The following is a 14,777-nucleotide window of genomic DNA, read 5'->3' on the forward strand; positions in this document are numbered from 1 at the left end:
TTTATTCGAGTAAACTTAAGAATTAAGCTTTATCGAGTCGTCAATATTTAAACACCACCATTTCCGAAAACAGCCTCTAGTGAGAAGAAACGGCAAGATACTCGCATAGTTGCTCTTATGAAATAAACAGATTTACAATGCTGTTATTGAATATTACTGTTCAATCAAGCCTATGATGGAATCCGAGCCTAAATCCTGGCTTTTTTATAAATTGTATTTTTTTTATTATTAAGATTTATTATTTAATCTTTATAAACTTTTTAAATTTGTTAAATGGTAAATTATTAAATATTGCTGACTATGAGTATTACAAAACACTAAGTATTGCTATTTGGCGATATAATATTTATAATGGTGGGGCTCTTGATGTATGTAATTAAAAAAAAAAGCAGAAAAATCGTATTTTTTAAACCTATTTGAAATTATTTCATATTTTTTTTTTACTAATGACTTGGAACACAAACCTCAACGAAATGTTTGATGTGTTTACATTGAAATGTTTTTATTCGTGTAAAACTTACAATCAAATGAAATATATTTATTGTTAATACTTTTATAGTTTAATGTAATCTTTGCGGTATTAAGAATGATAAAAATAATATGTAAGCCATAAAACTTTTTTTTAGCGCATTTTTTATTTCAAAAAGTGTTGCCCTATTAATAGTCATAGATATATTCTGTTCGTCAGCTTGTCAGTGTCAGCAGGAAGTATTCACGTACTGATGAACTGTCAGCTGATCTTGACAACTGCACAAGAGTTGTGTTTTTTGGTAATTCGTAATTCCTTCAAGAACCGGAAACCAATTAGGCCGAATATAAATAAGAACTGAGAATTAGTAACAACTATTTAACTATGCTATTAATACGGAACACGATCTAAGTTAGTGTAAGCTTGTGAAACTATGAAAATATTTAGGGTACAAATATAAAAGAGTAATAACTATTTATTTGAACAGTGCAACTTCATAAATAACCAGTTTGATCGCGTAAACAATATTGTACAAAATGATTATATTAAAATTACTTTTTTGTGTGTGGATTTCTTTGCTGGGTGTTCCACCTGAAGTTTTGGGCGAAAATGAATATATAGGGCCAATGCCAAAGAATACAAACAATGAAATAATGAATGATGAAATGTTTAACTGGAAAGTTCCAAGGTCGAAAAGAGATACTGTGCAAAACATCGCAAGTTCCAGCGAATCTAATTTAACGGATCATTTAACTAATTCGACTACTTCAACAACAAGTTCAACTGAAGCTTCTAACATTGTTTATGATGTAGGACCTTCAAATTCTTCCATATTGGCCGTAGTACCTGTAAATATTTCATCATCTGCTACTCCTAATGCGTCTGATGTGAATCCTTCGGATGCAGCACCACTACCTGGCAAAAGTTCAGCTGAAGATGAACATAACAGTTCAATGGCTATATTTTTTGTACTTTGCATATTGGCTCTTGGCATACTTTTAATCCATCTGATGCTACAAACTGGCTTTTCATACCTGCCTGAAAGTGTTGTTATAGTATTTTTAGGTGCATTGATTGGTATGATTATCAACCTAATGTCAATAAAAAATATTGCTAATTGGAGGAAGGAAGAGGCTTTTTCACCAACTGCATTTTTTCTTGTTTTGTTGCCTCCAATAATTTTTGAATCAGGGTATAATCTACATAAGGGAAATTTCTTCCAAAATATAGGTTCAATCTTGTTGTTTGCTATAGTTGGAACTGCTATATCTGCATTTGTGATTGGTGCTGGTATTTACTTATTGGGTTTGGCTCAAGTAGTTTACAAATTGAGTTTTGTTGAATCATTTGCCTTTGGTTCTCTCATTTCTGCTGTAGACCCTGTAGCTACTGTAGCCATATTTCATGCACTTGATGTTGATCCAGTGTTGAACATGTTAGTGTTTGGAGAAAGTATATTGAATGATGCAGTTGCTATTGTCCTTACAACAGCTGTTTTAGATTCAAATGATCCTTTGATGTCTACAACTGAAGCTATTTTGTCAGCAATAAACCGTTTTTGGTTAATGTTCTTTGCATCAGCCGGTATTGGAGTTCTTTTTGCACTTATAAGTGCACTCCTTTTAAAACATGTAGATCTTCGTAAGAATCCATCTCTTGAATTTGGTATGATGTTGGTGTTTACTTATGCTCCTTATGTATTGGCTGAAGGTATTCATTTATCAGGTAAGTTAATTTTCTTAATAACCAATAAATAAATTCCATTAGCCTGATAAAAAAAAACAAGCTTTTGTTATTGTTTTTATTATTAGTACTTGATTTGTGCTATAGTTAGCTTAATCAATATTAATGAGTGCAGTTAGATATGTTTTACTATGTACACTAAACAATAAGTTGCCTCAATAACATAATTTACAAGTACTAGAATTATATTACATTGTTATTAAAATGAACATTTTAAAATTATAAACTTCTCAATAACTGATGTCTATTAAATATCTTAGCTTTTTTTTCTTTTTTAAGCTTATAATATCATTTCATTACAGGAATAATGGCAATATTGTTTTGTGGAATTGTGATGTCGCACTATACTCATTTTAATCTTTCAACTGTAACTCAAGTTACTATGCAACAAACTATGAGGACTCTTGCATTTATTGCTGAAACCTGTGTCTTTGCATATTTGGGACTTGCTATATTCAGGTAAATATAATTCTACTATTAAAGTAATGATAATACACTCTAGACATAATAACAACAATTATGAGTAATCTGAAAGAGTCCATATATGATAAGAGTAATATACAAGTGAGAGAATGCACTTGTGTTTGCATACACCTTATAGTCCAATTTCACTCTCATAGTCCAATTGATAGACCAATAAAGCAATCTCAAATGGCTGGATAATATCAGGTCCACAACAATAACCAACAGGTTTATTTCCTTTTAAGGCATGCTAAGTTAAAAGTTATCAATTTACTAACTCTGGGTGTGTACTGTGGATTCCTAGAGAATAAAATCAAATGACTTTTAAATTGACCTTATTCAACCTTGATACAATGAGACAGTTCAACAATGTTTATACTAGCATTCAGTATGTTGCATAACTTTAAAATACAAAATATTTTTTTAAAATAAGAAATACAAATCCTAAGTATGATAATAGAAATGATACTAACTCAATTCAAAATTCATAGTTTCAGACACCGTGTTGAACCAGCATTAGTAGTTTGGAGTATTGTGCTTTGTTTACTTGGAAGAGCTGCAAATATTTTCCCTCTTGCTCTGCTATGCAACAAATTCAGGGAGCACAAAATAACAAAGAAAATGATGTTTATAATGTGGTTTAGCGGTAGGTATAATTACCAAAATACTATGTTATAAATCCTTTAATTCAGTTGAACAACTAAGCTGAAGGGAGGGTATTACAAATATTTGCTCTTCTCATTTATATGTAGACCATGTGATTATCTGGGGACTAGCGGGGAGAGTTATGTCTGATACGTTTAATTCTGAATTATAAAATGCGATTTCTTAAATGCATGATCAATATGAACGAGGGACTTACCTGCCTTTTAAGACTGGTCTATAATATGATTACATTTATTTGATACAATATTTCAATATAAAAAATGGTAGTTTCTTATTGAAGACCACATAAGGTTTCATTACTGCTTGAACAAATTCAATTCAAAATTTTAATACAAGTTAATGTATTTACATATGAAATAATTTTAATAAGGCCAACGAGAAATTATTTCAAGTAGTTCTTCTTCAAGTAAAAAGAAATACTTTATGATTCATATCATTTAAATTTCAGGATTACGAGGCGCCATATCTTACGCGTTATCGCTTCATCTGGATTTCTCTGATGAAACACGTCACGTCATTATAACAACGACTCTTATAATCGTTTTGTTTACTACTTTATTCTTCGGAGGTTCGACTATGCCGTTATTGAAATTTTTACGCGTAAGTAATTTATACATTACAATAACAATATGCCAAATAGATATAACACTAGTTTTACCGCGGCTTGGCCCGCGCAAGGGGGAAGCGGTGGTAGGTGTGGTACCCTTGTGAATGCCCTTTTCTGTACCCCTGACAATATGTATGCAAAAATTAATGATGGAATTTAAGACTTGAAAGCGGAACGATCAAACTCACGCATTTATGAGATAGAGCCTTTTTTTTTTTTTTTGTTTAACGAGGAGGAAATGCATTTACGCATGCCGCCCGGTCGGGGGACCGGGACGGGTATGTGGGACTCAACCGGGAACTAATGCCCCGTGCCAGGGCACGCTAGTGCTAATGCCCTGTCCTACCCACTAAAACCATCCTCGGGTTTCCACCATGCCGCCGAGTGGTGAGGCCACGGGATCGCCAAGGGCATGCAACCGCGACCCCACCAGAGGCATCCGCCGTAAGGCGGCTGAATATTCATGGAAAGAGCGCCTACTGCGCGCCTTCCCCCTCATCCTCGTGTGGCGAACTCCCCCGAGTCCGCCACTGGAGGCTGGGCGTCAACGAAGCTGACGCCTTGCGGCGGATAAGATGGTAGGCTCCGCCGCTGACCGCCGGTGTAAAACACCTGGGAGGCTCGAGTAGCGAGCCCTCCCACTCCCTCCTAGCCAACGAGGCCACTCACATGGTCCGCCCTGACGCCGATCAGGGACGTACCAGGAGCAGCCCCGCGGCACCCCTCCCGCCAGTCTTAGCCGTGGCCGACGAGCAAGCTCAAGCCGGCCCCGTTGCCCAGGGTACACCACGAGGAGGTGACTGACATGTACCCCTATGAGATAGGGCCTACATTACATATACATTTACAAAATCGATGCAACATTTATTGAACATAAGTTAATAATTCACTTTTTACTACAATAACACGTTTTCATATGATGAGGAAAACTTTTTTTTGTGATTCTTTAGTTGAGATTGAATGGCATCCCTTGTTTCTTGTATGCTTTAATAAATTGATAATTCTTGCAGTATCTTGCATTAGCCTTAATTTTTTATAATTTATGAATAAGAAGTGTCGTTGATTTTACAATGAATGAGAAATGTAGAATGTGAATGCGTATGTTATTTTAAATTTACTTGGCGAAAGGGCCACGTACAAGCTCGTCGGGTAGATACCACCCTCTCCTCACATTTTTTTTTAATTTATTTCTATTTGATGGCACATGTTTCATTTTCTCATGCTATTCCAGTGTATTTAATTTAACAATTCCAATGTAATTAAGTTTAATGTTTGTTCATTTATATGATACAATGAATACTTGTTAAATTACTCAGTTGGTTATTAATCAATTTATAATTTTATGATATCCTGTCTATTTAAAACTCTACAGGTCTGTTTTATAAAATCGGTTTGTTTTCCAAATAAAATACAGTAGTATTGTTGTATTTTGGTTTAAAGGGTGAGCCAGTAACTACATTCACAAGGGACATAACATCAGGTGGCGGTGTATTAGCGATCTAAGAATGGGTTAATATTTCTTATAGCTCCAATGCCTATAAGCGGTGATGACCACTTGCTCGTCTATATTATTGAGAATCTATTTAGAACCTGCTTATCCACTGTTTAATTTATATAATTTAATTGCGAAATAGTTATAGATGCAGGTAGTTTGTTATATTGTATTATTTTGAATTTGTCTATAGGCCAACAAGAAAGTAAAGCGATCGAGGTCCTTACGTAAACAGAAGGAAGTTAGCTTGTCGAAAACAAAAGAGTGGGGACAAGCCATTGACTCTGAGCACTTGTCTGAAATTACCGAAGAAGAACTTGAGGTAACCGATCTATTTTTGAAAAGTTATACCAGTAAAATGTAAATTGTGTTAATAGTTTGCAAATATATATTATAATTTTTAATTTAATTAGTAATATATATATAATAATATATTTTTTACTTTTTTTTAGGTTAATTATTCTCACACAACAAGGCTTAAAGGCTTTGTCAGGTTGGATATGAAATATTTAACACCATTCTTCACGAGGAGATTCACGCATCAGGTAAAATATATGCAGTTACAATCATTAATATTATTTTTTATATTTTTAAGCAAATGCTACACGTTGAGCTTTAAAAAATGGTAATTGGTAAATTTCTCCGAAACGGAGAGCGTCGTCACTCACGTAAATAATGATATTTTAGTGTAAAATATAATTTAATAATTATGTAATCAAAGTTATTAAAACCCCTAACTAAAAATGGTCTATGTCATAGTGAATGGTGGTGAATGGTATCTATAGTGTGATAAAAACTAATAAAGTAAGAGGTTAATATTATTTTAATTGTATTAAAAATAATATATTTGAAACGTAAAGGATAGACAGCATCAAGAGCGACTATTGGAATTTAAATAAAATCATAGTAACATATATATAACATACATATAAACTAAACACTATCCATAAGCTTACTATTTCTTCGTGCAGCATCGGCTATGCTAAGTGGTCTTCTTGGCCTGTCGGTATGACCTTGGGTCAATAGGCATGTCGGTAGTCTGATAAAAATACTGTCGTATATTTTTCACCGATCCGTCCGATTGTACAATTTTGAGAACGACTATGCAATGTCTGAAGGCAAGACTTCAAACAACACATTTTGTCTACCATGACATACGGAGCCGACTCGTGGAGTGGACAGCGCTCACGTTTAGGCTGGATCACCGGTACATGATAATTAGTTATTTATCAAGTTATGAAAAATAAATAATCATCATCATAAAAATACAATCCAGCGATTTATCAAGCTGAATTACGATGGGCCGGTCACATTTGCCATCGAATTGAAGCGTTAAGTGTCGGAGACCAGGGCCGTCTAACAAAATCCGGGCCCTAAACACAGGAGAACCTGTTCATCATGGTCCATGTTGACCACGACCATGACCACGGTGCGACGTTGCATTAAGAAAAGAACCATTTTTCTTCATGTACTTTCAGTAAGCTTAAAAACAGTAATTAATAAATGTCAAAAATATCGTTCCTAGGGGTTAATGTTAGGTCTTGGTGCATCGCACCGCTTTGCTGTATATGCGAATAAATCGGATGGAGGCCTTGGGCCCCGGTTCGAAGAAGGTTCTGATAGAGTAGAGATAGAGATACAATACTCGGTGTATTGTTAAACGAGTTATCCTCCTATAAACCTAACCTAAACATAAAGATCATACTTATATATGTCATGGGGGAGGCCTAAGTCTGGTTGTGGAAGATACGGCTTTTTTACCCACGTTGGTCAACTCAGTGTATAAAATAATGAACTGAACAGCCTTTGACCTTAGTTTGTATAAAACCAAAGATACTTGGTAGAAGGTATCATCCACACATCACATAGTCTATCGCCAAACAACGATACTCACCTTTCAAACCGAAACACATTGTTGTGTTTGAAAGGTGATTGAGCCACTGTAACTACACAGGCACAAGGGAAATAACATTTTATTTTCCAAGGTTGGTGGCACATTGGTGTTGTTAGGAATGGTTAAGCTTTCTTAATGTCTAGGAGCGATCCATTTATCATACTATCATACATATACATTGTCTGCCTACTTATTTTATGTAAAAAAAGATTATCACTTTCTTAGTTTGTTGTGTTATTTAAATGTATATCGTTTTTTTAATATACATATTAAAATTAGTTTTTTTATAAATAAAAAATATATAAATACAATTTCAGGAATTAAAAGATTGCAAGAGTCAGATGACGGACCTCACAAATCAATGGTACCAAGCTATCAGAATATCTAATGATCATGAAACAGACGAGGATGAGAGCTTACAAGCAAATTCTCTTTCTAATTCCCAAACAAATCTTCAAAGAGGCGTATAAGAAAAAAATAATGAACAAAATAAAATGGAAGTGCAATATATTAATGTTTTGCAAGTGTATATTGATTATACATATATAAGCTTTTCATAAGTTTTAATAATGTTACTGTGTACATGTCAGATAGGCAGGGCCTAAGACATTGAAAATGTAAAATTTTAATCTTAAATGTATGTGATAAATTAATCTTTTTCAAAGTATTAATATTTATTATAAAATTGTTTGACAGTTATACTTATTGACATATTTTTATATAATTAAAAATTACTACTGCACATTTCCTTTACAAACAAATATTTTAGCTATTATAAATCTTTGCTACTTTTAAATTAGGATAACAGTTAGTACAATTTTGTCTCATGTGATATTGAACTTGATTTAGTCAATAATAGTGATGAATTACCAAACTGTATTATTAAATTAATTTGCATTGGCACATAGATTTTGTCGAAGACTCCAAAGCAAATAAGATTGTGTTTTGGTTGTGTCATATTAAATATGTACTTAGTTTTAGAAAATATTTGTTAATGTATTTTTTATCTATGACATAGTTTCAATTTACATATTCAAATTACTCATGGTAATGTAAATGCATTCACCCTATATAAGGTATTTTGTGAGGTATTTTGATTTAAATCCTTAATTTTAGTTATTAATTTTTAATAATGAATTGAGTATTCAAAATCATGAGATTATTTTATAAATATTCTACATATTTTATAATTTGAAACTATCTTTTTTTTTGCTCAAATATGAATGTACAGATAATCATTTTCTATGATAGTATCTTATTACATTTAGATTATTGCCTTATTTTAAAATCAGTATCTCGCGATTTCATCCACTATGCCACAAACCGGGTCCCAATTTTTTTTTCGTTTTTGGCACTTTATAAATTAAGATGCAAAAAAATAATAACTCATATTCACAAAAAGTCCTTTTTTTAATGTGTTATTTTAGTCCAATACAATCAAATTTAACCAACGACACATTTATACATTTTTATCATTTCAGTTAAAATGAATTTACAATGTTTTAGCAATGTATAAATAGAATATGTTTGTTTATATATGATGGCATAATGGATAAATATATAATTTTAGCATTAATATTTATATAAAAATACTAAAATTATAGTACTAATAATTCAATACAACTTTTGATAATAAGATCATAATTCAAATATATTTTGACAACCGTCAAATCTCCTCACTCAACACTCTATTCCACTTAACTCCTCTCTGCACACCTCATAATATCTTTGTTACTATATCATTTAGGAGTCCCATCAGAACAATCAATATTCATTATCATGACTGGCCAGCCAAGATGATTCAAAAATATGACCTATTTAAAATGTCTTCAAGATATTTCTTTTCTTTTCTTCATTCTTTTATAAGTTAGGGAAATTTGTAAATCATATTTTCAACTGCAAACATTTTAATATATATTTAATTAAACTTCATTATAAGTTTTATCACTAATAATAATGAATATCATTATTGTCGGTACAACTGGACTATGTTCTCTTGTATGTTAGTACATAGACTAAGGTAAAACATATAAATGAGGTAAATAGTTTGTTCATTTTCAAAAATGAATTTGCTGCTGCAATGCATTAAATTTTTTTGAGAGCTTAAATAAGTGATAATATTGAAATGCCCAACTGTGACATATTATTTCAATCATTATAAGCAAGTATGTTGTGTCCTTAAGACACTTCACAATTATAATTTGCTATCTTGATTTTTAGTTGTATTGACTTATGTTTACAATATATTCCATCACAATATTAAAAATAATATGTTGGATTACTTCTAGGTTTCAAAAATATTTTGTTTATATATTTTAATGATAGCAACTCATTAATCAGTGAAGTACTTTTTTAATTATGGTGGTATTAAATTATTTGTAGAGAAAGTGTTCCCAAAAGTATGTATGCAATAAGTATTAAAAATTGTCTCATTGTGAACAGCCTCTTGGATTGAGGCTTCAATATAGTAAATGTATTTAAAATTGTGAATATTAATATTTGTGTAATAAATAAGTTCCTACTACAATGTTTTTTTTTCTTCTAAAGGGTAAAAAAAGCTTGCAAAGTGAATATTTGGTTCATTTATATATAAAATTTGAGAGATTTAATAAGTTTGGTGTACAAAGAAATAAAACTTACAATTAAAATTAAAATTGAATTTATAAATTTTGTTAAAATAAATGGTTAAATTTTGATGATACATTAAACTATTTTAATATAAAATAAAACTAGGTGTTAAAAGCAAATACATTTTGAATAAAACAGTACAGACATTTATTTCATAACATCATTGATATATTCTAAGGTTATGAATTAAATGTCCAGAAAATTTGCATTAATCTTTATTAAATAATGTTAAATTTATGTTTTAAATTAAAAAAGCCAATTCTAGTCCTCTTCATTTTCCAAATTAATGTGACTTCCAAACTTGCCATACAAATGGGCTTTGAGTTCTCCCATCAGTGATTTTAATTCTTCACATTTAGCTTCCAACTCACTGATTTCATTTTGCTTCCTTCTTTTATTTTCATCTAAAGATTTCTGAAATAAAATTTTAAATATGAAGCAAGTTTAATTTCTTTACTGTATCCCTAAACAATATAATCTATTATAGTAGGTAGGTAGTCATTAAAATGTAATGACTGTTGATGTTAAAATAATTATAAAAAAGAGATTGTATTTTGCCAGTCAAAAAATGTAAGAATATAAATCAAACATGTTCTAATAAAATGTAAGTATACTAACCAAAGTATTTTCTAAGCTTTGACAAATAAATACTTCTCCAACAAGGTAAGGAATTTTATCAGATTCATCAGCAAGGCTTAATTCTTCTACAGCTTCCTCTAGATTTTTCATGTCATTCTGTTTAACTTTTAGCTCATCTTTTATATCGTCTACTTTCGCATTAAGACGGGCAAATTTATTTATCTTTTGCTGATCCTCATAGGAAATATGAACATCGGAGTCCTACAGTAAAAAACACAATAATAATTAAATGTATAATTGAATATAATATAAAAATTAATAGGTTGGAGCATACCGGTTGAAAAGTGCCTTTTCCTGAATTAGCCATGTTATTTATGGTAAATTTAGTTTTTTTTTTAAATACTTTAGAAGTAAATAATACTTTTATAAGCAGAAGGTTTTATAACCTTACTTTTGAAGTTTTGACAATTTCGAGATTGACAATATCAATTGTCATTTTTCAGTATATATTTTCAACGACAGTAGACCATAGTTTGTTTTCATCTGTACTAAAATTTGATACGGCCACCGTCCACGCATAGACCAATATTTTATCGGATATCAAGCAATGAAATTTTATCAGGAGTTTATCATTAATAATATCTATGTAAAATGAGCTCAGTATAAGTCGTATGAATATTCTAGGATAGTTAAAATTGTTTTAATCTTTTGAGCGATTTAAATTTAAAAAAGTATCATAGACTTAAGAAATTGTCAAAGATTAATTTTGTCGAACAGAAACAATTACAAATTAACTTTTGTCTGACAACAATAAAGAATATTTAAAATATTGGTTAATTTAAGTCAAGTCATAAAGTGAGATCTGTATAAAGTTTTTCTATATATTTATTATATGATATTTGATTTTGATGTAATTAAAAATGTCATGATAACTTTACTGTCAATCTTCATGAGCCGCACTTCATCTTCTGATGCCTACCTGAGCAATATTCTGAATTCATTTAATTAAGAATATTGGTGTAAAAAGAAAAAGTCTTTGGGAACATCAGTTAATGTAGGCACAGAATCTATCTATTCTTGGTCTATTGTGAAAATTGGTTTAAATTATTTGACTTAGAATAATGTTTTAAGTAACAATAAATATGATATTTCACAATTAAAAATTATAATAAAGATGTTAACAATAATTTCTTTGTAACACTGCATGGGTTGATAATACGTAGAAAAACTAAAATATATCAATTTTACTGTCGTGACATTAAAGTATGACGGTCAATGATATAATTCATTTATTTAATATATTTAAAGACATTTAATAAAAATACTATTATTACAATAACTTTCTTCTACATTTGTGTCTTATGGCTTGGATTTTGTGCTAGCGAGGATTACGCGGAGATAAAACTCCCTCGGGCCACTTTGTTCTTCTGAGTTCCGATTTCTTGTCGCATTTTTTGCAGTTTTGTACTTGTACTTCCATAGCATAATATTTACAACGGTTTGTACGGTAATATAGAGAATTTTTTTTTTTAATACTAACCAGTAATAATAGTTATCAAAATAATGTCAGTCTTGCAAAAGACGGTTCTTCACATAATTGTGCTCTTCATGCCTAACGATAAATTTAAAGTAAATTCAGAAATTAAAATAATATATGTCAATATATATCCAATAAAGTAATCTATTTTCATTATCACATAAAATATTTTTCCAGAAGTTGTAACACATATATTATCAATAAAATAAAATACTATGAACAGGTATAAATTTATTTGTTACCTCTGTTACTCGATTACATATGCTCGGTTATTGTTATGCTCATGTATACTCTACGATAAAATGATCTAAGAAAACGTTCGAAAATATTTAATAAATATTAATATCATGCGAAATTAAGCTGAATAATAATTTTATCATTTTGGTGTATTATTGAAATAGTTATAATAATTATTATTAATTAATATATTTGTAAATGAAGCTGGATTTATCCGTGTATCACAAGCTTAATTTACTGATGACATTTAAAATAAGGCGGGAAATGGGGAATTTTAAGATATGACGGTAGGTCTTAAATTTTTTGAAAATACCTACATATATACATAAAATCATAATTTTGTACATTTAAACCATTCTATTTAAATTAATTTCTCGATTTCATCCGTACTTTTTTATTGCAATAATTTAAGTACAAAATAATAATTAAGCAATATTATGAACATATTATATGATAATCGTGTTATAAAAGGACATATTTTTATTCGCGGATTCACTCTGCTTAATATATAAAATGAAAGCTCACCTTATATTGGTTTTATATCTTCAGGTCCCATTAGAGAGATAAAATACATGTCATTTATAAGAGCAAATATAAGCTTTTAAAGTATTAAATATAAAAGCTTCATGAAAGTCAGTTTATTAAATGTTTCTAAAAAATATTTTTGTATAACAGATAGAAATTACATTTGAGCCTCGTAATGAAGACCACTTATTCCATAAATACAGGTGTCAAGTTAATTTAATTTGTAGTCTTAATGCATATTTATTCCTCGTAGGTATTTCTACAAACATGACGTCTTTAATAAAACAAGGAAGAAAATTCTGTAATAGCCGCGCATGAATGTAATTTGTATGGTGATGCATCAATTATATGAGCACCGGCATGCATTGAGTACGTAATTTTCTTTCTTGCATGTCATGGATTTCCACTGAGGTATGACTACTTCTAAATCACAATTATTTCTTCAAGGCTGATTCGAAAATTGTTTATGTTGTGATTTCGTTAATCTTTCTCCAGAAAGGTTTTTGTTTGTGATAATTTGCTCGGCAATAATAGATGTGTATACTTGTACTACTTGAATAAATCTATATTTATAAATTATAATAACGGATGTTTTTTAATTACTTGCTCTGAATTTAATATTAAAATCCTTTAATTTCATCGTAATGTTTCTATTTAATAGCCGACTTCAAGAAGAAGAAGATCATAAATTTTACCTTATTTTTGTGTATTTTGCTCGATAACTTCACTGGTTATAATCTTATTTAAAATTAAAAGCAAGAGAGGAAGACTTTGCTTCTCTAAAAGTTTTAGAAGAGCTTACCAAAGGTGTACCGATTAATGTACTTTAACTAAATTTATTAGTTATTATTGAAGTCGATGTTCAAATCAAAACAGACTTTTGGGAAGGCATTTTCATAGCTAATTTAATATTCTATGCTATTAAAAATTAATAAGTTAATTGTATATTTTATTGTGTTATAAATTATGTGAATATATTTTTATATAAATAAATTGTTGCTCACTTGTTTTATAAAGCTACAAGAAAAAATATGTTGAAATTGTTGAAAATTCTTCATATTTAATTGTGAAAACACGATAGTTATAATGGTAGAAGTAATAAATATATAATTTTAACTTAATTAAAACTTAATTTTAACACGTTTAAATGGAATATTGCTAAATTTCCTGTAATGGAATCTAAAGGTGCCATGATATCAGTTAGAATAGTTTGTAGTTTGTACGTATGGAGAAGTAACTGAGCATCCGTCATTCCAACAACTTTAACAATACAATCACCATCTCGCACCGGTGACCCCACCACAGCCGGTGCGCCTACGCCGAGCGAGCCGACAGCCATTCACTTGGCGCACTCTTGTTTAGAACGTCAAACATCGCGCGCGCACACCAAATAAGATATATTTTTTTAATAAAGAATACAATATCGTGATGGAGAAGGAGCATCAGCCAGATTCTATGGCTACTATAACCATGAAACCGGAATACCCGCCATCTGAAGTTTACAGTGCTTCAGAGCCGCCACCGGTAAGTTATACCGTTACTCGTGATGAAAATATTATACTTTTTGACATTGTTTATCAAGAACTTATTCTTTATATGGTCAAAAAGGGTTAAAAAAATTAAGCGTTATTTACTTTATTTATAAATTATAATTTATCTGTTCTATTATTATAAAAAAAAGTTTTATGTAGTTCCTACTAATTTAAAGTAAATTTGGTTGATAATGAAATGATCGAAGTGAGTCATTCTACTATATAACAAATCATGTACTGTATATTGTAAAACGATGGGAAAGCGCCTTTCTCTCAGGCAGCGGTTGTTAGCCGTTGACGTGAAACCGCCCATTGGAGAACATTAGTTAAACACTTACGTCTATACACATATAACGTAATGCATTTTAATAACATTCAACGTAAATAAACTTTGAAGTCGATATAG

At 30.6% G+C, this 14,777-nt stretch overlaps 3 protein-coding genes across 4 annotated transcripts in view; 2 read left to right on the forward strand and 1 right to left on the reverse strand.

Moving 5' to 3' along the window:
* Positions 1-729: 729 nt before the first annotated feature.
* LOC125069224 (sodium/hydrogen exchanger 8) lies at positions 730-9,861 on the forward strand. The gene is made up of 7 exons (XM_047678637.1): positions 730-2,194; positions 2,515-2,671; positions 3,166-3,320; positions 3,789-3,940; positions 5,633-5,761; positions 5,892-5,984; positions 7,651-9,861. The coding sequence occupies exons 1-7, from the start codon at positions 1,006-1,008 to the stop codon at positions 7,801-7,803; spliced, it is 2,028 nt and encodes a 675-aa protein (XP_047534593.1). The 5' UTR covers positions 730-1,005; the 3' UTR covers positions 7,804-9,861.
* A 211-nt stretch (positions 9,862-10,072) lies between these two features.
* Positions 10,073-11,015, reverse strand: LOC125069225 (probable prefoldin subunit 4). Its single transcript, XM_047678638.1, has 3 exons — positions 10,875-11,015; positions 10,580-10,801; positions 10,073-10,375 (listed from the first exon to the last, which is right to left on the reverse strand). The coding sequence occupies exons 1-3, from the start codon at positions 10,905-10,907 to the stop codon at positions 10,223-10,225; spliced, it is 408 nt and encodes a 135-aa protein (XP_047534594.1). The 5' UTR covers positions 10,908-11,015; the 3' UTR covers positions 10,073-10,222.
* A 3,141-nt stretch (positions 11,016-14,156) lies between these two features.
* The window catches only part of LOC125069227, a 52,820-nt gene continuing 52,199 nt past the window's right edge, over positions 14,157-14,777 (forward strand). For both annotated transcript variants that reach the window (XM_047678641.1, XM_047678643.1), the window contains exon 1: positions 14,157-14,363. In XM_047678641.1, the coding sequence (XP_047534597.1) occupies positions 14,268-14,363 (96 nt within the window). In that variant the 5' untranslated portion in view covers positions 14,157-14,267. The remainder of the gene's footprint in view (positions 14,364-14,777) is intronic.

This window comes from Vanessa atalanta, chromosome 15, assembly GCF_905147765.1.
Source record: "Vanessa atalanta chromosome 15, ilVanAtal1.2, whole genome shotgun sequence".
Taxonomy (NCBI): Eukaryota; Metazoa; Arthropoda; class Insecta; order Lepidoptera; family Nymphalidae; genus Vanessa; species Vanessa atalanta.

What these genes read in the sequence shown, in the direction of transcription:
- LOC125069224 (XM_047678637.1), top strand. Translation starts at nt 1,006, where the DNA reads ATGATTATATTAAAATTACTTTTTTGTGTGTGGATTTCTTTGCTGGGT. An exon ending in TTACCGAAGAAGAACTTGAG is followed by an intron (nt 5,762 to 5,891) that starts GTAACCGATCTA and finishes ACTTTTTTTTAG; the next exon opens with GTTAATTATTCTCACACAAC. An exon ending in CGAGGAGATTCACGCATCAG is followed by an intron (nt 5,985 to 7,650) that starts GTAAAATATATG and finishes ATACAATTTCAG; the next exon opens with GAATTAAAAGATTGCAAGAG.
- LOC125069225 (XM_047678638.1), bottom strand. Translation starts at nt 10,907, where the DNA reads ATGGCTAATTCAGGAAAAGGCACTTTTCAACCG. An exon ending in GAAAAGGCACTTTTCAACCG is followed by an intron (nt 10,802 to 10,874) that starts GTATGCTCCAAC and finishes TTTTTACTGTAG; the next exon opens with GACTCCGATGTTCATATTTC. An exon ending in AAAGCTTAGAAAATACTTTG is followed by an intron (nt 10,376 to 10,579) that starts GTTAGTATACTT and finishes ATTTTATTTCAG; the next exon opens with AAATCTTTAGATGAAAATAA.